General features: G+C 48.2%; 3 protein-coding genes across 5 annotated transcripts in view; 2 read left to right on the top strand and 1 right to left on the bottom strand.

The window, feature by feature from the left end:
• Positions 1 to 2,754: 2,754 nt before the first annotated feature.
• On the top strand, positions 2,755 to 3,845 carry LOC111069033 (glycine-rich cell wall structural protein 1.8). The gene is made up of 2 exons (XM_022358912.2): positions 2,755 to 2,862; positions 3,046 to 3,845. The coding sequence occupies exons 1-2, from the start codon at positions 2,857 to 2,859 to the stop codon at positions 3,772 to 3,774; spliced, it is 735 nt and encodes a 244-aa protein (XP_022214604.2). The 5' UTR covers positions 2,755 to 2,856; the 3' UTR covers positions 3,775 to 3,845.
• A 1,086-nt stretch (positions 3,846 to 4,931) lies between these two features.
• On the top strand, positions 4,932 to 5,474 carry LOC111069035 (protein FAM98B). The gene has a single exon (XM_022358913.2). It carries the CDS (start codon positions 5,013 to 5,015, stop codon positions 5,292 to 5,294), a length of 282 nt encoding a protein of 93 aa, XP_022214605.2. The 5' UTR covers positions 4,932 to 5,012; the 3' UTR covers positions 5,295 to 5,474.
• Positions 5,475 to 7,773: 2,299 nt separating this feature from the next.
• Positions 7,774 to 27,991, bottom strand: part of LOC111068965 — a 59,839-nt gene continuing 39,621 nt past the window's right edge. For 2 of the 3 annotated variants that reach the window (XM_022358791.2, XM_022358792.2), the window contains 9 exons: positions 25,274 to 25,536; positions 25,097 to 25,188; positions 20,973 to 21,224; positions 10,583 to 10,838; positions 9,201 to 10,503; positions 8,931 to 9,127; positions 8,472 to 8,603; positions 8,220 to 8,401; positions 7,774 to 8,151 (listed from right to left, as the gene is read on the bottom strand). In XM_022358791.2, coding sequence (XP_022214483.2) covers positions 7,957 to 8,151; positions 8,220 to 8,401; positions 8,472 to 8,603; positions 8,931 to 9,127; positions 9,201 to 10,503; positions 10,583 to 10,838; positions 20,973 to 21,224; positions 25,097 to 25,188; positions 25,274 to 25,536 — 2,872 coding nt within the window. In that variant the 3' untranslated portion in view covers positions 7,774 to 7,956. Of the gene's footprint in view, positions 8,152 to 8,219; positions 8,402 to 8,471; positions 8,604 to 8,774; positions 8,832 to 8,930; positions 9,128 to 9,200; positions 10,504 to 10,582; positions 10,839 to 20,972; positions 21,225 to 23,318; positions 23,701 to 23,751; positions 24,306 to 25,096; positions 25,189 to 25,273; positions 25,537 to 27,991 lie in introns of all 3 variants that reach the window. The other variant, XM_041595824.1, reaches the window with a different exon arrangement.

Raw genomic sequence — 27,991 nt, forward strand, 5'->3', positions numbered from 1 at the left:
GAGAAGTTGTTTCATAAGCCCTGGGCAGGATGCGGCTCTGCTGCTGGCTCCCGGGCCCAGCGAAGCAGGAAGCCGAGTTACGAAATAATCCGGAAGCCAGACAGAAACAGAGACCAGACATCGACCGGCTCTTTTTCAAGCGATTACAATATTTGATCGAATGTCGTCTCTCTCGCTCACTTTCTGTGTCTCTCTCTGTCTCTTTGTATTTCGGTTTCAATGCGAAAATTATAGACCCGGCATCCAAATATTAGTGAGAAAGGGGAACCTCCGCTCCGTGGCAAGCTCCCATAAATATCATAAGTTCATGGAGGCACAAAACTTGTTTTCCACCTCTTCCCCCCAACCCGAAGACCCGAAGGCGGTGCATCCGAATCGCGAAGCGTGCAGTTGACCCGCTGCTCCAGTACACTACAAAAAAAATGTATTGTCTGTGAGCGTCTCGCCAGCATGCCTGCCCCCAGCCGCTGCCGCTGCCTCTGCCCTGGCACAAGCCATAGGATAGGTCGAGGCTGTTTGTGGCACTTCCTCGTTGCCACTTGCCACTTATGGGCCCGAACGTTGACTGTCGCTGGGCACACTGGCTGCAAAGCAAGTGGAAATTTAAAATGCAGCCCAGCCCTCAGGGAAAAGGATTGATACGGGTGCTGGGCCTATCAGGCCTATCCATCAGATATTAAACCCAGCATTGCCTGGTGTCTATGGAGAATTATCCCACAATTTTGTGGTGTTTTCTTGCTGTTTAGCAGCCAGCTGCTGTGGCTGTAGCTGTGTCCGTGTCTGTGGCCTCGTGCCACGCTGATCTAATCCGATCCAATCGTTTTAGCCTGCTGTAGCAGACGCTCACAGCATGTACGATTATATGATGCTGGCCGCTTAGCTCCTCGAGACTCATGCCCCCTGAGGTGGGGAGGCCCTGTGACTACCATCCACTGTTCGCGCCGCTAGTGCGTCGTGTTGCGTCTTCAGTAACTGCAATTGGTAATGCAACTGCAACTGCAACTGCCACTGCGTCTGTCGTCTGGGTCGTCGTTGCAATTGACGGCAGTTTATTTACTATGTCTGTGCTGCCTCTTCCGCGGGGATCTCCGCCAGATTGTGTAAGAGATGCTGATGAGGAGTTTTATGAGTGTGAGTGTGAGTGTGCTGCCGCCGCTCACATGGCACTTTCGTTGGAAATTATCGCATCTGTAATTAGTGGAGTGGAGTGCTGCTGGCACGCCTCCAAAGCCGCCCTTTTCCTAGACCCCTTAATGAGAGGCAAGCGTGTGGCTTGTGGTTCGGACTGTGTGATGGAGTGCATCTCGTTGTTAACTGAATGCTAAATGTATGTGGGTTCGATGTCTGCAGATATATTGAACAAATTTCGAAACGCAACGATTTGATTTGTGCAGAGAAAAACCATTTAATATTTCCTGACAATCAGAAGATATTTTTTGGCCCTCTTCCGAAGCTGACAGACAGATCGATGTACATAGGATTTCCCTTTACTAATCCCAAAAGTGTAGCTTCATTTTCGAGTATAACAGCTATAAGAAAATGTGAATATGTACCATCTGTTGCTTATTTATTTTAACAAATTAAATACACATATTGTATATACATACATAAGTTTGTATGTGGATATATCTGAAATTCGCTAGACTTCGCTCGAAAGTGCTTTTTGGTAAAAATATTCCCTTTGTTTCCCTTTATTCCCTGCTTTATTGAGGTACTGACTGGAGTATTTCTATTCCTTTTCATGGGTCAATCATTTGCAAAAAGAATTTATCAAAAGATTTTGGTAATCATATTCTGGAAATAAATAAACGGGGGCGGAGGCACCTCGTGCAGGTCTCCAGACTCGATCGACTTTGACGCCTGTCCCGCCTGTTGGCCAATTTGTCTGCACATTTTAAAGCGATCTTTTGGAACACATTTTTGGCTGTGAACCATGTGGCGGTTTTCGGTGGCTTTTGGTCTGTTGGTCTGTTGGTGTGGCTAATGTGGACATGTCATGCCCGAATGGTTAATGGATGAATGCTGAAATCTGAGATCTGGGATCGGGCAACAGGTCTGACGCTGGTCCCGTCGTTCAACTGGGGCTTTGTCATCGTTTTGGGGAAAATTGCAAATGATCGGGCCATTACGGGCTGCAGAGCCCGAGATGCAAATCAAATAATGTCACCCAGCATCAGCAGTTGCAAGTTTCAAGTTGGGTCGGTGTTTTTACGGCGGCTGCCACATGGATTATTTAATGGGAAAGGTGCAGCCAACTGCTTAGTCGGACTGTTTGGGGGTATGCTCATGCAATGCTCATGCTGATGCCACACAAACGAACCGTTCGACCGGCCACCAACGCCACACACACAGCCACAGCCACAATCTGTTGCAGATGGGACAAACGAATGGAGTCACCGTTATGAGTTGTCTGTGGACAGAGAGTCGCCTCACTTTCGCTTACCGCCTACCACCTACCGCCTACCGCCTGCCTGCCTGCCTGCCATCCCGGACCACTATCCCTAACGGCTCTAATGGCAATGATGATGATGCGGCAGCTTTGGCCCACATTGCTGCCTGGCAGAGCCACCTCTACCATCTGCCACATGCTGCATGCCATCTGCAACTACCGCACTTCGACTCGACTCCAGCAGTGAGCGTGGAAAATCGTTGCTTTTTGCAGCATTTTCTGCAGTGCTTTTCCGGTTAATGCTCGTGGGGCTCTGCAGCCACAGCCACAGCCACAGCATCTCGGCTCAGCTGGGGCTGGGTATATAAGCCTGGGCACCCGGTGGTGGTCATGTCAGTTGTGGATCCGCGGCGTTTCCACAGAGCGTATTCAATTCAGCGCAGTACTCACTCGAAGCGTTAGCAGCCATGAAAGTACGTGGACTCGGCAGGATTGTGGAATATCCCAAATTTTATCTCCCCATCCAAAAAACATATCCCAGACATCGCGTTGCCTGCTGATCCCTTTCCCCCTTTTGTTTTTTCTTTTTTTTTTTTTGGTGCTTTTTGTGTGTGAATCCTTGCTGATTGCTGACTGTCTGGGTCTCTGTCTTGCAGGCCTTTGTGTGTCTCCTGCTCATCGGAGCGGCCAGCGTGACGGCCAAGCCAAAGCCTGGCGGTGGCGGCGGCGGCGGCGGCGGCGGCGGCGGCGGCGGACATGATCATGGCTCTGCTGCTCCTGTGAAGGTCTTCAAAGTGATCCAAGAGAGTGCTTCCTCAGGAGGCGGCGGTGGCGGCTGGCAGTCGGGAGGCGGCGGTGGAGGTGGCGGCTGGCAGTCAGGAGGCGGCGGTGGGGGCGGTGGCGGTCAGGAGATCAAAATCATCAAGATCATCTCCCAGCAATCGTCTTCTGGAGGACATGGCGGTGGCGGTGGCGGTGGCGGCTGGTCTTCCGGAGGAGGAGGCGGCGGTGGCGGCTGGCAGTCAGGAGGCGGCGGTGGGGGCGGTGGCGGTCAGGAGATCAAAATCATCAAGATCATCTCCCAGCAGTCGTCTTCTGGAGGACATGGCGGTGGCGGTGGCGGTGGCGGCTGGTCTTCCGGAGGTGGAGGCGGCGGTGGCGGCTGGTCTTCCGGAGGAGGAGGCGGCGGTGGCGGCTGGTCTTCCGGAGGAGGAGGCGGTGGTGGTGGCTCTTCTGTCAAGATCATCAAAGTCATCTCCGAAGCGGATTCTGGAGCTGGTGGTGGCGGTGGCGGAGGATGGGCACAGGGCGGTGGTCAGTCCGGAGGATGGGCTCCACCTGGTGGCTGGGCCCAGGGTGGCGGCGGCGGTGGCGGCAGCTGGTAATTGTGATAGCACCCACAGCTCCCCCATCTCAGTGTCACATCCCCCAGATATGTATTTGTTGAAATAAAAGTTTTCTGTTTAATAATTTTTCCAAAAAAAAAAAAAAAGTGTTTAATTTTCCGAACTAACAAAGGTAGGCAAACCGGAGTGAAATCCTTTTACAACTTTTCAATTTTAGAACGGAGAAAAACAAAGAAAAACTTCCCAGTAAAAGAAAAGGGGAAAATGAAGGAAAAACCTCTCTGCCGCACTCTCTTTTACACCACCACCACCCCAGTTCTGCTGTGTTCTGGTCTGTTCATAAGAAACGATCCGAGCGATCACGAGACAGCTCAGCAGATGCGCACAGTGGGCCCAGCTTGATAAATTATAAATGGAAAAAGGGTTCAATACATTTTTGTACAATTCATTTTCAACTTTGAGTTTTTGCATTATATTCTTGGAGCATGGCCAATAGACGCAATAAATCTCGACCCAACTGTTACTCATCATTGTTCTCCCTTCAAGCAGAGTTTGAGTGAAGGAGTCGATCTATACGAATCATTGCATTGTTCTTGTTCATCACAGCAAAGAAACAACAAATAAACGGCTTTCACTGTTGCCAAATCAGCTATTTTATAGCTAGTTCTGGCTAATTTTAAAGTTCGACTTAAAGGTCCAAGTTTAAAAGCTATTTTGTCATGTTGGACCACTGAACAGCTACTTTTCCTCTAAAAAGTTGACAGCACCGATTGCTGACCAAATGTACGCGGGAAGAGAGAAAAGCGAATGCGAGCATTTAAAACTAGAATAATGTAGTTTGTAGTAAGTACATTCGCACTACTCCACACCACCACTACCCCCTTCTAGAGGGTATCAAGAGCTATGCAAATATTATCTGATAAATGACAGAGCTACGGAGAGCTACAAGTGCCAGGCCGAGGGCGTTTGTGGCACATAATTAATGAAGAGGCAGTGGCTCAACAGTTTACAAGTGGCCAGTGTTGCCCCCGTGTGCTGCACCTTGGCAGTGATTGCAGGTGCAGCTGCGTTCTCAAGATCTATGGCTTTGTGCTGAGCCGAGAGCTTCAGATGCTTATGCTGAACCCGGTTCCGGGTGCAGCAGCGTGACTTGGTTGGATTTTGGGCCATAGTAAATGCTATATAAGCGCTGTTCTGGGCCGGAATAGAGCATCAGTTTCGGTGGAGTCAAGCTTCCAGCAGCAATCCGACACAGAGTTCCTCTTTATCAGTTCATCATGCGGTACGCCCTACTCGTTGTGTTCCTGTGCGGACTCCTCTTCGCCTTTGTCTCGGCTGGCGGTTCCGGAGGCGGAGGTGGGGGCCAAGGAGGCTGGCAGAAGAGTGGTGGTGGCCAAGGAGGCTGGCAGCAAGGCGGCGGCGGTGGAGGTGGATGGCAGCAAGGTGGAGGCGGTGGTGGCCAGGGAGGCTGGCAAAAGAGCGGTGGAGGCGGCGGTGGCAAGCACGGAGGCGGCGGCGGCGGAAATGGTGGTGGCAAACATGGCGGCGGCGGGTGGTGAAAGATATCAACCCCATTCGCTCCCTTCAGCCAAAGGAACCCACGATAACCTTCCAGTCCAGCGATATCCCCGGCCAAGATCTGTTCCCAACACAAACTTTACATAACTTTTCTTTTGATTTCTCCTGTTTCTAACTGTATTAATAAACAAAACTCTGCTTAGCATTTTAAAAGCTAAAAACAACGTCCACTTAGTCTATCGATCTCCTGGGAGGAAAATCAGCAAATATGAGAAGCGATCGACGCAAAGACGAGCATAGATCGACGCAATTATGAGCAGGCGCCAACCTATCGATAGGCCGCCCACTCAACCGAAATTCAAATGCATGGAAACGCAGTTAAGACTCGTTTGCTTGTCATTCTTTTATTATTCGTTTTAATATTATTATTTCGTCTGACTTAATCGCTTCTTTGCGCTTGCGCTTGCGTTTTGGGGTTACTTAAAAATGGTTTTGTCTGTTTTTTCCCCATACAGTTGCTGTTAAACCTTGTGTCTGTTCTCTGCTCTGTAATCTGCTCAAGCATATTCTAGCTTCGCTTTCTCGGTTTGCATGTACTTTGTGTGTTTGTTTTAGGTAATTTTGTTTCGTAATTTAGTTTAGTTTTTTGCTACGCCACACATATACACACATACAACGTACTAAATATTTGCATTTGTATTTATTAGTGATTTTTGTTTTGTTTTTTGTATTGGTTGTCGTTTGATTTCTTTTGTTTTTCTCATGTTTCGTATTTATTTTATTTGTTTTATTTCATTTAGTTTCATTTGGAATGCGTATAAATAAAAACTTAAACAGATTTACTGCACACACATTGTTTATACGTTGTTGACTACAAAAAAAAAAAATATTTCCAATTTAATTATATGTATATTTATGTATATATATATATATATGTATATGTATATATGGATTTCTGTTTCGCTCGTAGAATCTTTCAAGTGTTTAACATTGTGTTTACATACATACATACATATACTCGTAGTTTTTGCCCCCGTTCTTACTACCCCTTCATTCAATATAAAATTCATGTTGCCCGCCTCCAGATGTTGCACTCTGCACACATACATATACTCGTACTTGTACACGTATGTACGTGTACTCGTATTCGTATGTATGTATGTATATATTTCTATATAATATATATTTCATCAAAATATGTTATTCATGCCTAAAACCTGCAACTATTCCGGTCTCGTTAGTGGTTTTGGCTGTGGGAAACCAACTCTTACTCTTTCCTTTCTTTGTTCTCTAGACGTGTTTTGTTTTTTAGCTTTTTCGCTTTTTGTTTTTTGTAGTTTACGATAATTAATTACAACAACATTTACTTTTGTATTTTCGTTTGATGCTTAGCCTAATGCATTTTCCAACCTAATGCTGCCTTTCCCTTTCCCTTTACCCACCCATCCACATCGATTACATCCCCCACCCAATCGCTTTTCATTCGATTACTTGTTTTGGTTTTTATTTTTACAGTGCTTCAAGTTCGCTACGGTTTCGGCTTTTGCATTTGTTCGTCTAAACAATTTCGCTCGTGGTTGCTCGTGTTTTCTTTGCTCTAAGTAATTTTTTTCCCACCCCCTAACTCGATCTATCATCATCCATCTTCCATTATCCATTATCCGTTACTTTCCCCCTCTCCACTCTCGCTCACTCTCGTCTTTTTTTTTTTTTTTGGCAATGACGTACTGATTTTGTTGTTTCTCTTTCTCTCGCTTCAAAGCTTTTACTTTGCTACGTTTCGTTAAGAGTTAAATGGTTTAAGTACGCTTCGATCTTCGTCTATAAGTTATGTATACTAGTATGTATATCGGTATCGGTATCGGTATCTGTATAAAGTAAATAGATTACGTAATTGCAATATGCATCTGATTCTCTACACATTCCACTCTTTCCTTCCTCCCCTTCCTACATCACGTGTTTTGTTTCTGTTTCTTCTCCTTTAACCGCCCGCTGCCTACGGATTGTACGGATTGTTCTGGCTCTGTTAACATTTTGGATTTGCATTCGATTCGATTGGTTTGTTGTTGTTGGTTGTTATCGCTTACGGTAGTAGTATTATTACACAATTTATTTTGGGCTCTTCAGGGCTTTCGGGCTGTCGTAATTTGCTAATTTACAATTTCGATTTGCCCGCGCAGCCCTGGCTTAAAAAAAAACAAAAAAAATAAATAAGTAAATACGATATATTGTATGGTATATATACTCGTATGCATTATATATTATGTGTATTGTATATAAGTTAGGGTTAAAAAAAAAAGTATGGAACAATAATGGTTAATCGAAGAACAATTCCGTTAACATAAGTACACAGTGGGGTGGGTGGACTGGACATACAACATACGTAATGGGCATGGAAGTGCTTTCCAAACAGTTAAAAAAAAAACACACACACGAGGAGGGAGGGACATTCGCAAACAGTTAATATAAATATTTATGGGTAGGGGGCGGGGGTATATAAAATACAGTGATATAGGGGGGGTGTGTGTGTGTGGTACTTCTTCGAGGGACTCGTGCAGGACCTCGCTGATGGCCTCGATGGAAATTCTGTATTTACAAAGACTGCGGCAGGAGCAGAAGTAGCAGGAGTTGCAGTTTGAGATGGGTGGGTGTGTGTGTGGGGGGAGGGGATGTAGGTCGCTGGCCTCTGCTTCCAGTGGCTCCTTATGACTCGTCCCGATTGTTGTGCACCCACTGGGCGGGCACCCATTGTGGCTCGCGCTCCAGCGAATTGATCTCGGCCAGCAGCTGATGGTAGGCGCGCTCCGTATCATTGTTGATGATGATCATGTCAAAGAGATGGCCCCATCGCGCCTCCATGTCCCTGGCCGTGGCAATGATGTCTTTGAGTTCTTCCTCCTGCCAAAAATGAATCCAAAATTTAGCACACACAATTCAGACGCAAAATCTCGCCTTGAGACTCTCACCTTGAATGGTTCCCCATTGCGCAGCTTCTTCTGCCGCAGCTTGTCGAGGCTGGGGGGCGCCACCAGGACCACATAGGGCTTCAGGTCGGAGGCTCGCAGCAGCTTCAGGCTCTGCGGATGCAGATTGAGCACGCAGATCTTGCCGCTGGCCACCACCGTTCGTATGGCCTCCAGTGATGTGCCTGTGGGTTTTGGGTATATATGTACATTAATTTCCGTTCCGTGGTATGCCCCGGGCTGACGCCGACTCACCGTAGTAGGCCTTCTCGTACTCGCCGTGCTCCACGAAGCGACGGGCCAGGATGTCCGCCTCGAAGGCCTGGCGCGTGATGAAATGATAGTCGACACCGGGCACCTCGCCCTCCCTCCGGGCACGTGATGTGTCTGCAGGGCGAGAGAGAACAGTAGATGGATGAGAGGTTAGCCAGGGATTGAGTGTGTGCATGTAGCGGGTGTTGGGGTGTGGGGTGTGGGATGTAGAGGATGGAGGGACACCAGAAGCCTGGGCATAGCTAGCAAATGCTCTGGGATTCAGTGGCAGTGGCTGTGCTTTACCCTTGGCCGTGGTCTTTTTCTTGGCCTCCTTGAGGCGCTCCTCGAGCAGATAGAACACTGCCAGGACACGCAGAGAGCGAGAGAGATAGATAAATACAGAGAGAGAGAGAGAGAGCGGCTGCAGGCAGCGAGAGGCTGCGAGAGGACTCCACTTACGTGGCACTGCAGCGGAGAAGCGCTCCGAGTCCGCCATCAGGCGCTGGCGCAGCTCGTGGCGTCCGATGTTGGGCGGTCCGATCAGGACAATGGGCCGCTTGTGGGTGGCCCGCGGATAGTAGAGGGCCACCTCCTCGTAGGTGAGTATCTCCTCCGGATCGGTCTCATCCGGCGCCGTCGTGGCGTACAACGGATAGCTGCAAATGGCGACAACAGAGAGGAAGAGAGATCAGTATGGCCTGGTAGCCTGGCAGCCTGGCAGATGCTTACCCTGCCTCCGAGCTGGCCTTCTTCTTCTTTTTGCGACCCTTGCGCGCACAGAGCAGGGTGGCACCCTTGCTGCTGGCCCCATCCTTGCCGCGGGATCGGGCCAGGCCCGCCTCCTCGGCGATGGCCAGCTTCATCGTCTCGCGCTGGTGCTGGAACGACTGACTAGGAATGAGGCCGGCCAGCGTCTGGTCCTCCTCGCCCTCGCGGTACGCCTGCCACCAGTTGGGGTCCTCGCGGCTGATCACGTGCAGCACGTCGCCCTTCTGGAAGCTGATGCCCAGCTCCCGGCACGGAATGTACAGATCGTCCTCCGGGTCGTAGTCAAAGTGCGCCCGCACATGCAGCACGGCTGTGTCCCGGTGTGCACCCAGTCCCGAGCCGGGTCCGCCGCTGCCGGCCAAACCGCCGGGCAGCCCGAGGCCGCCAAAGCCCCCGGAGGGCGGACTGCCCGCCGGCACGATGAGGAATGTCAGCGTGCCCTGCATCGCACCGAGCAGAGCGCACACCTCGTTCACCGTCTTGCCGCGCAGCTCCTGGCCGTTCACCTCCAGGATCTCGTCGCCCTCGTGCAGCAGGCCGGACTTCTCGGCGGCTCCGCCGCGCACGATCCGCCCAATGACCACCGCCTCGCCCTCGTTGCGCACGGTGGCGCCCAGCGGCTCCGTCGACTTCTCGATCTGGATTATTCGGATGTTGTCGTTCTGGTCGTTGAGCGTCCCGAAGCAGGCGCTCATCGGCATGGCCATGGGCATCGGCATGGGCATCGGCATGGGCAGCGGTGGCGGTGGCGGCGACTCGCCGCGCGGCAGCGGCATTGCTCCGCGCTGCGCCAGCGTTGGCGGCACCACTGGTGGCGCCACCACCACGCCGCCCATTGCTCGCTTGGGCCCCGTCACCGGACTGCTGGCCCCGCTCATCGAGCCCAGCCCACTGCCGGGTGTGGGCGTCGGCGTCGGTGAGGGCGTGCCGTCCGTGTGGTTGGCGATGCGGTCGTGGGCCAGCAGGAGGCCCTCCATCTCGTGGCTGGTGAGCAGGTTGCCCAGCTCGATGGCCGCCGCGGTGTTCGACTGGGTCAGCAGCTCCACGATGTCCTTCTGCAGGCCGAGGGCGTTGTGGTGCAGTGGACCGCCGACGCGGGGGCGTCGACGCTGCAGGACGGCGGTGCGGGCGGCCAGCACATGGGCCACACTGGCGCTGGCCAGGACGTTGTGGGCGGCCGAGACCCGTCCGGCCAGCGTGCTGAGGCCGCTCTTGCTCAGCTGGCTCTGGAGCCGGGTGAGTGCCGCGATCAGCTCACCGTAGCCTGCAGATGGGAGAGAGGAGATGAGAGGAGAGAGAGTCAGTGTCTGGGCCAGTGGAAAGGATTAAGATTGAGCACCCACCATCGATCTGCTCTGGCTGCGGCTGTGGCTGTGGCTGTGCCTGATCCTCATCCGGCAGATACGCCTCGTTCTCCACGCCGGTGGGCATGGCGGCTAGTCCCGTCGCAGCCGGCGGCTGCTGGGCCATGGCCGCCTTGCCGGGTGTGGCCGAATCCTGGAGCGCCTTCAGTTTGCGGGAGCCGCGCAGACTGTTCCGCAGGAACTCATTCTGCTGGGCGATGCGCTCCTCTTCCTCGCGTCGGCGGCGCAGTTGCTCCTGCAGAAAATAGGCGGAAACATTAGCCAAGGAAATGGAGTTCGGGTTCGGGTTGGGGTTCGGGTGGCTCTGTGTTCTTATTGTGGCTCTGGGCTGGGGACTACCGCTGGGCGTTGACTCTTAAGTGGCGCACTTAATCCGCATTCGGCGACAATCGCGCTAATTTAATTAGCAGTTGAAACAGCAACGCCACCTGAGCGGACATGCCACAGAATCCAATGCCACAAAGAAGGTCAACATCGGAGCGGTATTCGCCCATCCGCATACCCTGTGGCCAGTGGCCAGTGTCATCGTCTGATAATCTATTTCTGCTTTGATTTGAGCGAAAAAAATGTCAGTCAAAAAGGGCAGGAAATGCCCATCTAAATTGGAAAAGCTGTGCTGTGCTGTGCTGTGCTGCATTCATCCGTTAAATCCCATTATCCCCACCAGTAGATGCTCCAATCCCTCTTCTCCATGCCCTTCTCAAACATTTTCCACTGCCCTGCGGCACTGGCTGTAGCTGCAACTGCAACTGCAACTGCAGGGTATGGTATCAGTGGCCCCGAAAGAGTCTTTAGCTGATGGGTGGATGGCTGGGTGGATGGGCGGCTTGTGTTTCTTGTGGCCGGGTGGGTGTGGCCCGTTGCATACCGCAGAAAATCCCATCGAGGACAGTCCCCTGCAGGGCAGGCCCCGGCGATGCGTTAATGAGCGCAAAGCGGTTAACAAAGGGCTGTGGGGTGTGGGGTGTGGCCCGGTGGTTGTCTGTAATTATTGCGGAAGCCCCTCAAGTGGCCCCCACGCACACCCCCCCCACCCCCACCACTGTCTTCACCTGTTCGACAGCGCAATGTGGGGGTGGCTATTGATGCCAGAGTGCTTATAAAACCAAAGGAATTGCCCCAAATATGTTACGCATTTATTTAGTACGGGGAAATGGCAAGCTTTTCCGAACCAACAAAATAGAATGGGGGTAACTTGGGGGACAGAGATTTGTAATTAATATGTATCCTACATGGATCAGCGCTCTCTCTCTCTCTCTCTTGCTGATTTTGTGTATTTATTTTGCACTTTCAGAACAGAATATTCATATCTTTCGGTGTGCCATATGGCACGGCAGAGATGCATATCTTCAAGGGCTGCGAGGACAGATCTAGTGAATCCCTACAGACAGTTTTTAAGTTCATTCTAGCTCCCATTGCAGCCAGATTTATGGTAATGGTAATGCTACTGTTCCTGGTACTAAACACAACCGTAAAGTGCAAGGGAGAATGCCTTGGACTGCTCCAGAAAATTTAAAACGCTTTGCCTGGCGTTGCTTTAAAATCGTAATACCCTCCTTAAAGAGTAGAAAATCCACACAGCAGAAAAAAACAACAGCAGAAAAAGACAGAAAGAAACAAAAAAAACGACAACGGAATTGAATAACAACAGAAAAGACGCTCAGAATTCCAAAAGGCGGAAGAGCCAACAGAAACAGAAAGAGGGACAGAAAGAGAAGGAGGAAGAACAAAGAAGATGAAAACAACAGCAACTAAGAAATATACAACAACAAAATTCTGCTAAACTTGCATAATAATTCGAGGGGGAACGGAACCAGAAGAGCAACAAAAGCGTAGAGCAAAAATTCCAAACAACCCAACCCAACACAACCCAACACACAACACAACACACAGAAAGAGAATCAGCAGAAAATTTCAAGCACCTCTGAAAAATGCCGAACCAACACCAACACCACCCCCAACCCCAACCCCTCACCTTGACCCCATAGGAGCGAGAGCGAGAGAGAGAGCGAGCGAGAGAGAGAGAGAGAGAGAGAGAGAGGTGAGGGTCATTCTCATCTTCCAACTCATGCAGCACCATCTACACCTGTACCCATGCCCATGCCCATGCCAGCACTTCCAGAGCACTAACCATGTGAACCGAAACGGAGATTGGAGAGCATTGGCATTGGAGGTTGAACGAAAACAGATGACAGCCAGAGACGAGGCAGCCACAGAAAGAGCAAAAGAAGATATACGTATGTATAGTACACTACACACTGGCGGGTGGGTGGTGCTGTAGTACGGGAGACACTCAACAAAAGGCCCAGCGAAAGAATGCACAATGAATATTTTCTATTTTGCTCAATTGATCAGCTGTTTTTTAGTTCGAAAATTTAAGTGGAAAAGAAACGGAAAAGAGCTCTTTTTTGTGATATTAATTTTATAGCAGTATCAGCCATGTTCACAGCGTCACAGAAAAGTGGAATTAGTTTCAAGCGAAAAGCTTTCAAAAGGGACACCACTAGATAGAGAGCGGAAGGACCATTAAGTGGAGTACCTCTAAAACTGCAAATGAAATCAAAGTTTGCAATGAAATTCCTTCCCCCTTCCCCCCTCCACCACACTCCTCTTAAGCAATAAACGGGGAGTAATTGTACTTGTCGTTGAATCATTGAATAAAGTGCTTTTGAAATTTTGAATGCCAGTTAAGTTCGGACATCAGTGCAAGTGGTTTTTGGGGGCAAGACTTTTATCAGCCATTTGACATGCTTCCTTCCCACACAGACAGCCCTTGCTGTGGGTTCTGGGTTCTGGGTTTCAGCAAATAAAAATACCACAGAGAATGAACACATTCAAAGAAGAAGAAGAAGAACTTTTAAGACTTAAACTATCAAACAAAAGCCATAGAACCACCTTAGATAGGAATGAGAGAATCTTTTGTAAGCTTTCGTTTAACATTTGAAGCTGAAGCCATGAAAGAATGAAATTCCTCTGGAAGTGTCTTTGTCGAACGAAACGAAACGAAACGAAACTCCCACACAAATTGAAAAAGTTGAAACACTTAGACATTGGCCCGTAGCCGTACCCGTAACCGTAACCGTACCTTTGGCTATTCATAGATCAAATGAAGCCTACAAAAGCTTCTTACCTTCGCTCGGGCCATCAATCATCTGACAGCAACAGCAACAGCAACAGCAACCCGCAACCCGTAAACACCAGAAACTTTAGTAATTGTTAAGGAAAAACACACACAACACACAACAACAAATGGAAGGGGAATGCCTTTAAAAGCAACAAAAACCGTTGACGGCAAAGCCATGACATCATCATCGAAGTCAGAAATAACAACGACTGCCGGCATAAATAAATATTGAAATTGCGCGTACAATAAAAAATTAAAAATATATTTACGCTGCTACCCTCTACCCACTCGTGGCAAAGGGTATGTCAACTCAGCCCACAAGTGCACTTGCTCGATCCCCCACCCCGACATTTGGATAGAGTGCATTTCAAGCCGATAAAGAGCTCTGCAAGCACCTTTATCAGTTAAGCAGTATCAGTATAATAAATCACTTTATCATACATATATGTACTTGAATGAGCGCTGCTAAAATTAATTATTTGCATCTATTTTAATATCTTGATTAGGTACTGGGATAATCAGCAATTTGTATTTCTCTCGCAGCCTTGGACGGAGCCTCCTTCTATCCCTCAGTTCAATCTTGTGCACTAATGTAACTGTTTTATCCTCATTCCGGGTTATCCAACCACTGAAATGGTTCTATTTACTCCACAATCTATAATATTTTCATTGAAAAACTGCAAAATTTGCTTTGGTTTAAATCAGGGAACGCAATTATTATAGTTTGTATTTTTTTTAAATTTGTATGCATAATCTTTTGGTGATAATAATTATTTTTATGCACTATTATTAATTAATTTAATTATTTTACTGAACTGAAAAATAAGGAACAAAATTTAACAAAAAAAAATCATTATTTACGGTCCCTGGTTTAGATCAATTTTAAATATTTTTGAAATTTTGTACGCTAAAATCTTTTTCTGAATCGATTGCTTGTGGTAAATTTGTAGAGAGAATTACGGTAAATGTTCCCTAGTGGCACAGTAGTACGAATCATCAAATATATATTTTGTTCCCTGAGCACAGATTTATCTACCCAGCTTTAGAACGGATGATACATATATAGAAGCGGAGCACTAGCAGCTAGCTTAGTGTCGAGGCACGTGTGCTGCGAATCAAACGTTCCGACTGGTTTCTGGTTTGGTATTTTTTCGTTTTCGTTTTGCTTTTGCTTTTAATTTTTTATTGCTTTAACGCCTAGGCGGGGGGAACTCACTCAACGGCAGCCAGTTAGCCTACTTGTCAACTGGTTTTCGTGCTGTCCGTGCTTGCTTGTTGGCTATTTTTACTTTAGTTAGCATACACTCGAGCTACATATACATCTACTCGTGTATGTATGTATGCGTGTATATATGTAGATGAAGGCAGTTGTCGATAAACCAACAGGGCTGCCGGAATGCCATGCCCCCGCAGACCCACTTGCCTGTTGTTGCCGCAAACGTGTCGAGGATCGTTGGATTTGAATGCCGCGACGCAGGGTGGAGGCGCTACGCTGGGGCGTGGCCATCGATGTGGAGGCGTTCGATGGTGATGGTGATGGTGATCCTTGGATGGCATCCAGTTCCACTCCCACACCCACTCCCACTTCCACTTCCATTTCTATTCCATTGCCATTCATATCGAAATATTTGCTGCTGTTATTGTTGAGTTTAGCATTTTCCTTCTCTTGTTGTTGTTGTTGTTGTTGAGATTTTTGAGTTTTGTTCGAGTTGTTGGTGAAATGATTGTAATTATTGTTGTTGGCATTATTGTTAATTTGATGATTGTTGCTGCCGCACAGAACCGAAAACTTCTGGGGCGTGTTATCTGGCACCACAGGCACTGCAACACCTTCGTGTGGCACATCCACCGCATTTTTGCCATTGTTCTCCAACGTAATGCTCAGCGTTGAGACAACCATTTTGCTGTTTGTTGGTGTTCGTCAGACGATTAGTCCGTCATTTGGTTACACTGGCACTGGCACTTCACTTTCATTGAACGATCGATCGATCGATCTATCGGTCGGAGGCAGCTCTCTTTGCTGCCAGACCAAAAGTTTCTGTTGCTGCAACAACTGTGGAGGAAGCAGCAGGCACCACCAGTTACCACTGGTATGCAAATGACCCCCTCAATGCCCACCCACCTGGCCAAATGCATAAATTTGAATATGAAACTGTCATTTCAGCTCTTTTCAGTTACGGACCCAAATGAAATGCAGCTTAATGCGCATTTCAAGTTGAATTGTTGCTGCTGCTGCTGAGAGCATTCCAGCGATAGTTCTACATTCTCTCTATCTACTATATGTATTTATGTATCTTAGCCTCGCCGAAAAAAAACCAAAAACAAAAAATATATTCATGCTTTCCATTCAACAGCAGGCAGGCGGCAGGCGACAGGCGGCGGCCACTGGAAATGCTCGTGCATTTTTACAACTATTTCATTTTACAAATTTGTTTATTTGTATATTTATTGCTTCGTTTTTTTATTTTTATTTTTTACCCAACCAACCAGCCAGTCAGCCTTCCCTTTCCTTCCCATTGTTGGTGCTGTTGTTGTTGTTGTTTTAGCTGCTGCTGGCGACGTGCCTGGCTTGGGAAATGAGCAGCCGCCGTTGACGCTGCATTTCCATTCGGAATAACAATAACAGAAAAGCACACACAAAGGGAATGGGGGGCTGGGGGGGGCGAAAAAAAAAGGTAAAAAATACAGACAAAAATAAAGAGTTCACCTCAACTGTTTATCATTCACTCGGATATTATAATTTGTGGCTGCTCTTTGTTCTGGACTCTGGACTATACAAAAGTCGTGCGTCAGAGCAAAGTCCAAGACGGTTCTGTTCTGTTTCGGTTTCTGTTCTCTTAAAATACGATCTACACAAAATCAATGCAATTTAATAGAGAGAATAAATATTCAATTCCGAATTTCTGGCTTCTGGCTGCTGGCTTTGGTCATAATTCAACCAAATTCTGGCCTTTATTTTTTTCCTTTTTTATTCTTAGGTTATTTTATTTATAAAACCACACAATCTTCCTGTACATTTCGAGTATTCTCTTATTTTATCACACTTTGTCTCACAATTTGTGTTTTTCCTTTTTTATTTTTATTTGGTCACACTTTTGTGTCCTGTCCTGTTGGCTCGACAGCTTTTTGCACCTGGCCACACTGTTAATTCACCGTTATCATCCTTGATTGCACTTTCGTTTTTTCGGTTTTTTATTTGTTGGTTTGTTGGTTTTCGAAAATTGTTTTCTCAACTTTTGTCGAGTGATTTTTTACGAGTATGCATGTGCTTCCTGCCTCCTGCCTCCTCCTGCATTCCCATTGCCATACCCGTTGGCTTTGGTTACGCGAGCATCGTTCCGTTATGGCTGCAACTGCCATTGCCACGCCTTGTTTTGCCTCCTTTTGGCGCATAAACCGTTGTTGAATTGCTGTCGGTTTTTTTGTCTTTTTGTGTGTTTTTCTTGGTTTTTTTTGGAGTTTTTTTGGAGTGCCTTTGCTGTGGTGTGTGGTACGTGCTTTGGCAAAAGTAAGAAATTTTTGGCTTTTATGGGCTATCAAGCCACGCCTTGTTTGCACTGCTCGAATTGCAAAAAAGCACACGAATTGCGCCACACAAAAATAAAACAAAAACAAAAAAATCCCAAAAAAATAACAAACTGTCCAGCACAGTGGCTTTCAAACGGTGACCCCGAAGATAATGAAATCCTTGATCAATCAAAAGGCAACACAATTTGTAGTTCCCAATTTATAGAGGCACACTGTCCTTCAAAAGATATTTATGAATCTTTATCTTATCGCGACTTAATTTGTTTCGAATTTTACTTTTTGGGTAACGCACTTGGCCCGCAATGATGTTGGAAATGAGGGAGGGGCAAAAACGAAAACAAAACAAAAAAAAACCAGAATATATTTTCTGCGGCCGATCGCCGAACACCTAAAATCGCGACTGTGAAATCATAACAAACGAGCGCCACACACGGCAGCAGAGCGACAGCCGGGCGACAGCACCACCGACAGCAGCAGAGCACCGTCGCGACGGAAGCGACAAAGCGGCAGCAGGCAGAGCTTCAGTTTTAAGCACTGTCGAAACGAGGCAACATTCACATTGCCCGTACCAAGAGAGCACGTACCAAGCAGCACAGCACACCACAGCACTCGAATGACATTCACTTCATGCTGGAGCAGCATAGGCCTTCAGGAACTATTCATATATGTATCTAACATAAATCCTCTTAGTACTTCCTTCCTTTGGGGCTGGGGGGAGAGAATATCGCTTAAAGCTTTAATAAACTTTTTAATTTTGTCGCTATACAAATACTTTTGCTAGTATTTCCCCCCTTCATTGAGCTTCGCGTAAGGGGCTTTCCTTTTCATTGCTGCTATGTAGCCAAAGCTTTGGGTATATTTTAGCGTTTCAATGATCTTTTACACACTCAAAGGCGCACTCACAGGGATTCATGAATATTCAAATGGTATTGATTTTTTGTGCAAAGCAGCAGCTGCTTCGTTTATACAGTACTTGGGAGCGAGCGTGCTGGCGGCCAGAGAGAGAGAGAGAGAGAGGGACAGAGCAGCAGCAGCAGCAGCAGGAGGAGAGCACCGCTGAGCAGGTGTGTAAAAGAGCAAGTGAGGGGAAGAGCCGAGAGTTCAACCAGCCATCCATCGGCGTGTGAGAGCGTAAGCGAAGCGAGGAGGGAGCCGGAGGAACGACAGTTGGAGAGGTGTAAGCCGGCTTAAAACGCATTCTGCTTTAGGCTGCATCTGTATCTGTGTGTCTGTGTGTGTGTGGTGTGTGTTGTGCCCACCCGTGTCTGGGAAGGTATCTGCGTGTGGGTGGGTCAGTTTTTTGCTTACAGTTCGCTCGCCACAAAATGCGCATTAAATGAAATGTTTAACTAATTTTCGTACTTTTGACACGCAACATCGGGAGACGGAGAAGGGGAAAAGTCATGGCGTGGGCGGGTGGCGAGGGGCGAGGGTGCATGAACAGTAGCAACAAAAGTCGCCTTTCAACAAAAGCAAACAAATAAAATCAAAAGCAAACAGGTGAAAAATGACAAACAAAATCGCTTCGGAGGTGCGCGTATCTACGTACATACGTACATGTATTTACTATGTATGTGTGCTCCTATTTACGATGGCAGACAGAGTCGATAGCGATAACAGAGAGCCGATAAGAATGCTTGCCCTGATAAATTCCACAAATATGCATTGATAATTACCATGACCTAAGGAGTGGAGGGGAGGCCCAAAAGAAGGGCTTATTACACTGAACATCCATTACAACTAGCATTCAATTGCAACCAAAAAAACGCGAATCATTGATACTGATAATTATCAATAAATATTATCAATAAGTATTTTAGATGCTTCTTTTTGATGCTCAATTTTCAGAGATTTTAGAGAGTAGACAAAAACTGCCGAGATTTTGTTCTCCTCAGCAGAGCTAGTATTTCGCAATTAAGCATCCATCTCTTGAAGGAAATTAACGTAAGTTTAATGCAATTTAATATACAATTTTTTGCATGAATTCTTCATTCTTTTTCATAAAGTATTCGCTTCATACTCTCTTCGTAATAATACCCAAACACAGCCAATATGTATGTGTCATCCATCCAATGTCCTCTAACTCCTTCAGCACACTCTCCTCTCTCACTCGCACACATACATATGTATGTATGTGTGTTGCATGGATGCTGGAAAAATGTTTTCCCCATGATTTGCTTTTCAGTTTTCAATTAATTACATGCATTTATCTTTTGCGCTGCCACGCCTACGCATACGCGCCAAATAAGGGGGCAAAACGTGAGAGGGTGCAATTTTTCAGAGAGATGTCCGCAGGCGGAATGAAACAATTCGATTAAAAAGTTGCATAATTAATCATTGCATTAAACAACTTTTTGCCACCCTCTGGGTGGGGGTTGGGACACCACCCAGCACCACCCTGCAGCACCGCCCACATGCCTTGCAGGCAGCCAAATGAATGCAAAATGTTTTACTTTTTAACAGCATTATAATTTTCCTTTTTCCTACGCTTTGGACAACAGCAGAACCCGAACCCATACCCTCACCCTCCACCCACACTCCTCTCATGAACACATACACACATCCTTCCCCCTGCTGGACACACGCTCCACCCACTGCTCTTCCCAGAGGAAAAAGTTGTTGAGCAACTTTTCTTTTTTCACGACCCCCTTCCGCCCGCCTTTAAGCCGTAGTTCCGCATAAACAGTTACGCCCTTCTGCCAACACCCGTTCCGCTGCCCTCGCCGCCATTAAAATCCAGCATACCTGGCCACGCCGCCGCACCTTGCCACCGTCCCGCCCCCTTGATGGTATTGTGTTGTGGCGCGGTTAAAGTTTTTATAATAGTTTTACTGGTTAAATGCAATGGGGGTCCAGGGGTCCAGGGGTCGCGCAAAATCAAAACTCCCGCTGTCCACTGTCCGCTGCCCAACGCTCCCCCTCCCCCACACCATTCTTCTTTCTGTTTAAGTACAGCTTAAAGTTCGAGAGCCACTGCACTTGTGGTCAATGTCCACAGAACTGGAGAACAAAGAACAAACAAAAGAAGAGTAAAACAGCAAACGAACCGGAAGTGTTGCCCCAAACACACACAAAAAAAATAAATAAAAAACGTTTGTTCTGTTGACAAGGGCTGGGCGTGCCTGAGGGGGGAGGGAAGAACGGTGAGTAGTTGGCGGTGGAAAGGGAACGGGCCACATGGCTACATGTTATGCATGTCAACGAGACAGCAAACTTTGTGGCCCACGGTGCCACAAAGCAGAGAGCTACACAAATGCTAAATGGAACGGCTAACCTGCCTGCGGAGGTACAGTAGATACAGTGGAGCACAAAACATTATCAGCAGATCACCAGGTACCCAGACCCACACAGCAAATCCACGAAGAACATTGCCAGTGTGGAGAGCAGAAAGCAAAAAGGTGAGTCACTGAATCCAACTTCGAGACTGATTAGGATTATTATACATATGTATCTCCTTTGCAGCCTACTCACAGCAGACTTCATTTGGGGGGTACGTAGATATTTAATAATTTAATTTAATGAATAAATTTATAGGAAAAAAACCACTTTAACTTATTCCCCCTTCATTTCAAACGGTTAATGTTGACAGTTTGACATTCATTGGCAGAGTGTCTTAAGCAGCTGAAAATTTCCATAGCCTATCCCCCAGGCGCCACCACAAATTTCTTCAAAATTTGATCCGCTCATCCGCTTATGGAACATTAGCGCTAAACTCACCTGATACTTCTTGATGCTGTCCAGCTGCTCCAGCGTGGGCTCCACAATCTGAGCGATCTGTTGCTGCTGCTGATGGTGGTGCAACTGCTGCGGATGGTGCTGCTGACTGTGGCTGCCACTGCTGCCGTTGCCATTGCCCGCTGCCCGACGATCCGGCAATTGGGGGGCGGGCGAACAGTTGACCAGCCGGCCGTCCTTCTCCACCCGCAGATGATCCCGGGGCGGTGGCACAGGCTTGGCATTGCCATTGAGCTGTGGAAAAACGCAATTTTTCACATCAGCTTTTTCTGATTTCCTGATTACAGTTCATTATCCACATGTGTGTATATGATGTGTGTTTCAGTTTTGTGTGTGTGTGTGTGTGCGCATGTTTCTGTGTGTGTTTGTGTGTGACTGATGATTTTCAGAATTAGCCTTTTTTAATGGATTTTGTGTGTTCTGTGTTAGGTGCAAGGCCCCGTCCCCCCTGCAAGATGGATGACAGACTGCAGAGACATGGGGAAACAAACAACCCTTCCCGGGCTATGTCCCCTTGGGAGCCCCTGGCTAAGTGGATGCATTTGGATGCTTCCACAAAGTCAATCTAGATGCCTGGGTATATCTTTAGATCCTATAGGGCACGTTTAAAAGATAATTCCCAAAAACAAAATACATGTCGTGTGCATGACGAGTCTATTCTGAGGCAGCAGACGCTTCTTGTCCGTAGGTAACGACTCGGCATGTGAAGTTCCCGAAAGGATATCCAGTGAAACGAGCATCATTGGCGAATGCGAATGTTCTGCTAATGGAACTGTGCTACAAGTGGCATTTAAATTAACAAAAATAAATTATGAAAACCTTAAAGGCAGCAGAGCCTTGAACATTTCTCGGCATAATCCTTTCGTGCCATGGGAACCATCGCTTGGCTGGTCCTTTAGCGGATATCTAAGATGCTGCTGCTGTTGGGCTCTGCCTGAACGTTGTGTGGGTGTCCTTTGACCATCCTGGAACCACTTGGGGGCATATCGTGTAGCGGACATGGGAACCATGGCTGGGCAGCAGCATCGAGAGATAATCTAAGCTACCTCCCCTCATTGTACTTGAAGTTTTGTGGGTGTCATTTGCTGCGAGAGCTTGAAGGCTGGAGCTTAGAGTGACTCGACTCGGGGAGTAGATGAAGTACACTCGGAAAATAAATGCAATTACTCTCTTGATTCCTTTCATTCAGTGCATTGTCCGTCTATCTATCCTGTCTGTCTGTCTGTCTGTTCGACTGTCAGCTGTGCCGTTCTGCCGTTCTGCCAAAGCCAAGAATAAAAAAAGAGATTTGAAAAGGGGGAAGGACAGCAAAAGCAACATACCAGCGTCACAGATACAGCTACAGATACAGCAAAACTGAAAGGAAAAGCGTTATTTTCTCTCTCTCTTTCTGTCTCTGTCGCTGTCTCTGTTCCGCTTTTGTTCTGCAGCCATTGGAAAATTAATCGAGAGCAATTTCATATAAATGGCATTTATTTTTCATCGCCTGAAAGAGCTCAAAGAGTGCTCAGTGGAGAGCGGGAGACCAAGAGGAAGAGTGGAAGAGAGAGAGCTGCAAATGATGAAATAAGCAGCGGGAACAGGCGGCACAGCGGGTGCCGTGCCCCGTGCCCCAACCAGCACCCCACTGGGCGTGAAAGGGTGGCTGAAGTAGGGTGGTGGGGTGGTGCGGGGTGGTCCTCTTCTGGTTATGTTTGGATTAGGCCACTGCTAACGAGGCCAGTGCTGCGGCTCTAATTCCATGAATTAGGCCAACCGATTTCGCAGGGGGTTGCTTGGGCTGTGGGGTGGTGTGTGCCGCATGCCACATGCCGCCTCGGGGTCAACTGTGGAACAATGTCCGACCTGCTTTAAGCGTGCTGGCTGCTGCTGCTGGTGGGTGGGGGGATGGTGGGGCCACGCTAATTAGTCAAACGAACAAAAGCTGGGTATTATCTGTAGGCTGCTGCTTTTCCACTGCTAAAAAATACTTGCTTCGATATACAGTCGATATATTTTAATAATCGATTTAAAATTAAATGCTCCTGTTCTGGCAGGGGTCCCTGGATCACTGGATAAATCGTGGTTCAAAGTAACATCAGGAACAGGGACACACAATATGCCACACACTTATGTACATAAATCAAAGAGAAACTACGAGACAGAGAGAGTTTGTAGAGAACAAGAGGGGGACACAGGGAAACAGGAGGACACAGATACAGATACAGAGAGATGTAGAGAGAGAGAGCGATAAAGTTAGGGAGAAAGACAAGGAGAGAAAAGACAGAGCTGGGGACCAAGCTCTATGTAGAAAGATTCAATTCAAAGTACAAATACAATGTGGTATACCTCATCGGACACCCGCTTCGCATCGCCGCCTATGCCTATGCCACTCCCACCGCCAGCAGCAGTTGCAGTGGCAGTGGCAGCGGCAGCGGCAGCCCCCACAGTGGCAACAGTGGCAGAAGGCAGCGGGGAGAGCGTGGTCTGGGCCGTGGAGGCGCTGCCATTGGAGAGCAGCGATCCGCGTGAGGAGAGATGTGCCGGTGGCGGATATCGCGGCGGCGTCTTCACAATCTCGATGAAGCTGTCGGGCACATCGACAGGCAGCTCCCTGTGCTTGGCCATCGGTGGCAGGGTTGGCAGCAGTGCGACCACTGGCTCATAGCCGGGCGGGGCAAGGCTTAGGTCATCGGGCACGGTCGAGCTGCTGCCGTTGCTGCCCCTGCTGCTGCTGTTGCTGTTGCTGTTACTGTTACTGATGCTGGTGGGGTTCGTTAGCGAGGAGGAGGCGCCACTGGCAATGTGGCTGCTGCTGCTGTTGCTGGTGTGCATGGAGCTGTTGCTGCTGTTCAGCGAATTGCTGTTGCTGTTGCTTGTGGTGTGGCACGTATTGCTGCTGGCCAAGGTCTGATCATCCACAGGCTGCGGCTGCCCCTTGTTGGGCGTGGCAGTCGTTCCATTTCCACTTCCGCTGCCGCTGCTGTTGCCGTTGCTCGTCGCTTGTTGCTGCTGCTGGTGCTGGTGCAAGTGGCGGTAGGCAATGCTGCCAAAGGAGTCCAGGGTATGCTTGCTCAGCACCTCGTCGAAGGTGCCTGTCGACGTGGGTGAGCCGGAGTCCTGACTGCGATAGTGGCCGCCATCCACCACACAGAGATAATCATCTGTCATGTTGTTGCTGCCGCTGCCGCTGCCACTATTGCTGCCACTATTGCTGTTGCTGTTGATCGTTGCCTGTTGTTGCAACTTATTGTTGCATGGCGTCTGCTGCTCTGCCACTTGTGTAGCTGTGGTTGTGGCGGTGGTTGTTGTTGCTGCTGCTGTTGCCACTGTTGTCTGCTGCTGTTGTTGATGTGGTTGTTGTTGTTCCGATTGTAGACAATTTTCATAGTTTTCGATTTGTTCCAATTTATTTTGTTGTTTTTGATTGTACAGATTTTGTGTGGCAACATCGTCATCGATGGTTGCAACAATTGTTGTTGTTGTTGTTGTGTGTTGATGATGATGGTGTTCATGTTTTTGTTGTTGTTGTTGTTGTTGTTGTTGTTCATGTTGATGTGAAGAATGATATGCAACAATTAACAATTTGTTAGCATGATCATCGTTATGGAATGTCGATATGTTGTTGGTGGAGTTGGTGTTGGTGTTGGAATTGGTATTGGTGGTGTTGGTGTTGTTGGAATTGGTGTTCTTGTTGGTTTTCTTGTTGGTTTTGTGTTTCTGTGTGTGTGAGGTGTGCGTGTGTGTGTGTGCATGGTTTTAGTGGTGCATGTTGGTGGATGATGGTGCAGGTTTTTGGTTTTTGAAAAGAGAATATGCATGAAATGTGAATGTGAATGATGAGTGTGTGTGGAATGTAGCAGCGATTGGTTGTTGTTATTTATAGGTTATTTTTGTACAAGTTATTAATTTATTAATTTCTCTTTTGGGTGGGTGGGGGTCTGGGGTTCGTTCTACTGCGGGGTCTGTGGGGGTTTGGTTTCTACCTTTGCATTATTTATTTTGGGTTATTCTCGACAGTTGCTTGGTGGTGTTAAGTGGTGGTGCTGTTGTTAGTGTTTGGTGGGTGGCTGGCTGGGTGTGTGGTTTTAGGTCTTTGTTGGGTGGCTTTTTCTTTTGTTGCTTACCTGCGGTGGACGGGGTGGCGGATATCTGGGTGGCGTCTTGTTGCGTGCTATGAACGTGTCCGGACAATCGACGGCCATCTCACGATGTGGTCCTGCATTAAGTGAGAGCGAGAGAGAGAGAGAGAGATACACAAATGTAGATACAAAAATTAAATTATATAGAGTATTAATACTAACCGTTATCTTGATTCACGGACAGCATGGTCAGCATTTCCTGGTCAATCTCTCTTATGTCGCTCGAATGCGTGCGATAGTGCTGCTGCAGCGGATGCTGTGGATGCTGTGGATGCTGCGGATGCTGCTGCTGCAGCTGCTGCTGTAGCTGTAGCTGTTGCTGTTGCAAGTGATGATGCTGTCCACTTATGTAATCATCCGGGAGACATGGCTTCAGATCATCACCGTCCAGGACAACTATGCTTGAGCCGGAGCGCCGGCGATTCCTATTCAAGGGAATTCATGGAAATGAGCAAAGGGAATTGCATTAGTCAAGGAAATGGAAATCAAAGCACAGCGCGGGGGATACAGTCTCGTCAAAAGTTACGATTTTTTTGCTTCTCGATTCATCGGATGGCGTCCAGCCAAGTCCCATAGGATCCCATCTCTATCCCATCCCCCTCCCTGCCCCATTCGACAGGCTCTCAAACACAGGGCCACAGTTTGAGCTGCACTGTGCTTGGCAGTCAGGGGCAGGGGTGATAGCTGTTCCAGGGGGGTGGAGGTCCTTTATTATTTCAAAAAGTTTTCAATTATGAAAAGGGGTTTGGACCCCTCCCCCCCCCCCCCGCCACAGCTTTTGTCAAACTTTTAACTTTTTTTTTTTTTCTTTCACCCTCACACTTTCCCCTTTATCATAGCATGCCCCCACACCGCCAACCCCTCTCCTTTAGCCAACGTCTGTGACTGCTTTTCATTTTCGTGGCAAGGCAATTTGCGCCTTAATTTGTTCGACTTTTGGATTATGGGGTTTTCTAAAGCGGAGCAGCGAACCTGAGGGCTAATTGACAAAGTGAATTTGATGGTGTGGCCAGTGCCTGTGCCAGTGGCTGTGCCTGCCACCCAGCAGCACGACAAAAGCAATTCCAGCAGCTGGTTCTGGAATATCCTGACAAGTGCAGCAGTGACACCCCCCACCACCACCCACATAGTACTGATTCCGACCACGCACTGCCCCCTCGATGAACTTCATTCACAGACGAGAGAGACAGAGAGAGAGAGAGAGACGTCTCCAGCTCCATCTTCATCACCGCCTCCGACGACATGCTCTGTCCAGTAGGAGAATGTCCTCTTCCAGTCACCCCCACCACCATCCAAGTGCTCCATTTTCTGAATTCTATTTATAGAATGGCATCCGCACATTGCCATTCAATCGAAGGGCGGGGGACAATGCATTAAAAACCGATTTCTGGCGGAATGCAGGAGGCCTGGGGCTTGGGGCATGGGCCGTGAGGCATGGGGCATCCAGCGAGACAATTAAATTTGCGTAACAGCAGCAGCCGACGGGCAAGGCGTTAGAAAGAGAGATGGTGAGAGAGAGAGAAAGAGAGAGAGTGTGCAGGAGTGTGAGAGGGGTAAGCGGGAACCATAAACGAATTAAAATGCCTTTGGCTCTGACATCAAGAACAGACCCTGCTGCAAAGGCTTGCAACAACAGCAACTTGCAGCAACACAAACAAAAAGCAGCCAGAAGCACAGGCAAGGGAAAGGGAAAGAAAACGAAGCCCAAGAAGATGTAGATGAAAAATATGAAAAGAAAATATCGATAAATCGGAAGTAGAGCAGCAGCCACGGCATCCACAACTGAATTGGCAGTGGGGGAGTCCAATATTTGGTGCTGGAAGCTGTGCTGGTGCTCCAGCATTCGGTTGATGCAATCGGATGAATCCGAGTTAGTTGTTCATTTGAATTAATGAATGGGAGGGGACGGGCACGGGCTCGGGCACGGGCTGGGTCGGCTGATGCTCATTTCTGTGGACATTTCAATTATGTAGTTTGGTAGCCGGCAGCTGGCTGACAATCACCTCAGCAAATGCAAACGCAAGAGCAAATCTCACAGACGAGGCAGACGAGGCAGACCAGTCAGACCAGGCAGCAGCAGCAGCGGGCAATTATCATGATTGATGTCCGGCTAATGGACAAATACGTGGCCCGGCTGTACGGGATATCTGTGGCACAGGCACAGTCACAGTCACAGGCAGTCTCGTACAGTCTCCTCGCGTCCCACACTAATCCCGCTGGCCCGGGGATCATCAATAACCCATTGGGATGGGCAGGCCAGGCCAGGCCGGAGAGCAAAGAGCATGGGTACGGCACACGGCAAAAGCACAACAATTGCCAAAGCTGTCAGTCGTGAAGTGAAGTGGGCAATGCCCAGACCCGACCCGACCCGACCAGACCCTACCCTATCCGACACGACCCGAAAGGCTTTCACATCGATGATGGCTCTGGCATTAGGCACACACACAACAGCCACGGAAGGAGGGACGGTGGAGCCACAGGGCAGCCGGAAAAGGGTGCGAAAGGGAAGAGTCCATTCCATTGTTACACTGAAGCAAACAAAGAAGCCACTTTCTGGATCTATAGCAACAAGGAAGCTGCCACAATTCGAGTGGCATCCTTCCACAGTTGCCACTCAAGAAGGGGATTGAATAAAGCTCTGTTTCGTCGAAAGAACTGCTGTACAAATTTCCCATAAGCAAATGGCAGCCTGGTTTCTACCTGTGGAATGTTGGAATGGGCAGACATACAGCCCTCTGTCCGCCCAAGGGAGCGTGCACTGTGATCGTAGCTGAGGATCCTGGAAAGCAGTTCAAATTGAATTTACTTGTGCTTTCAGGCACTTTTTTTTCGTGCAGTGCATGGTCAGTGCAGATAGAAAAGTAGATGGAGGCAGTGGCA

Source organism: Drosophila obscura, unplaced genomic scaffold (assembly GCF_018151105.1).
Source record: "Drosophila obscura isolate BZ-5 IFL unplaced genomic scaffold, ASM1815110v1 contig_84, whole genome shotgun sequence".
Classification (NCBI taxonomy): Eukaryota; Metazoa; Arthropoda; class Insecta; order Diptera; family Drosophilidae; genus Drosophila; species Drosophila obscura.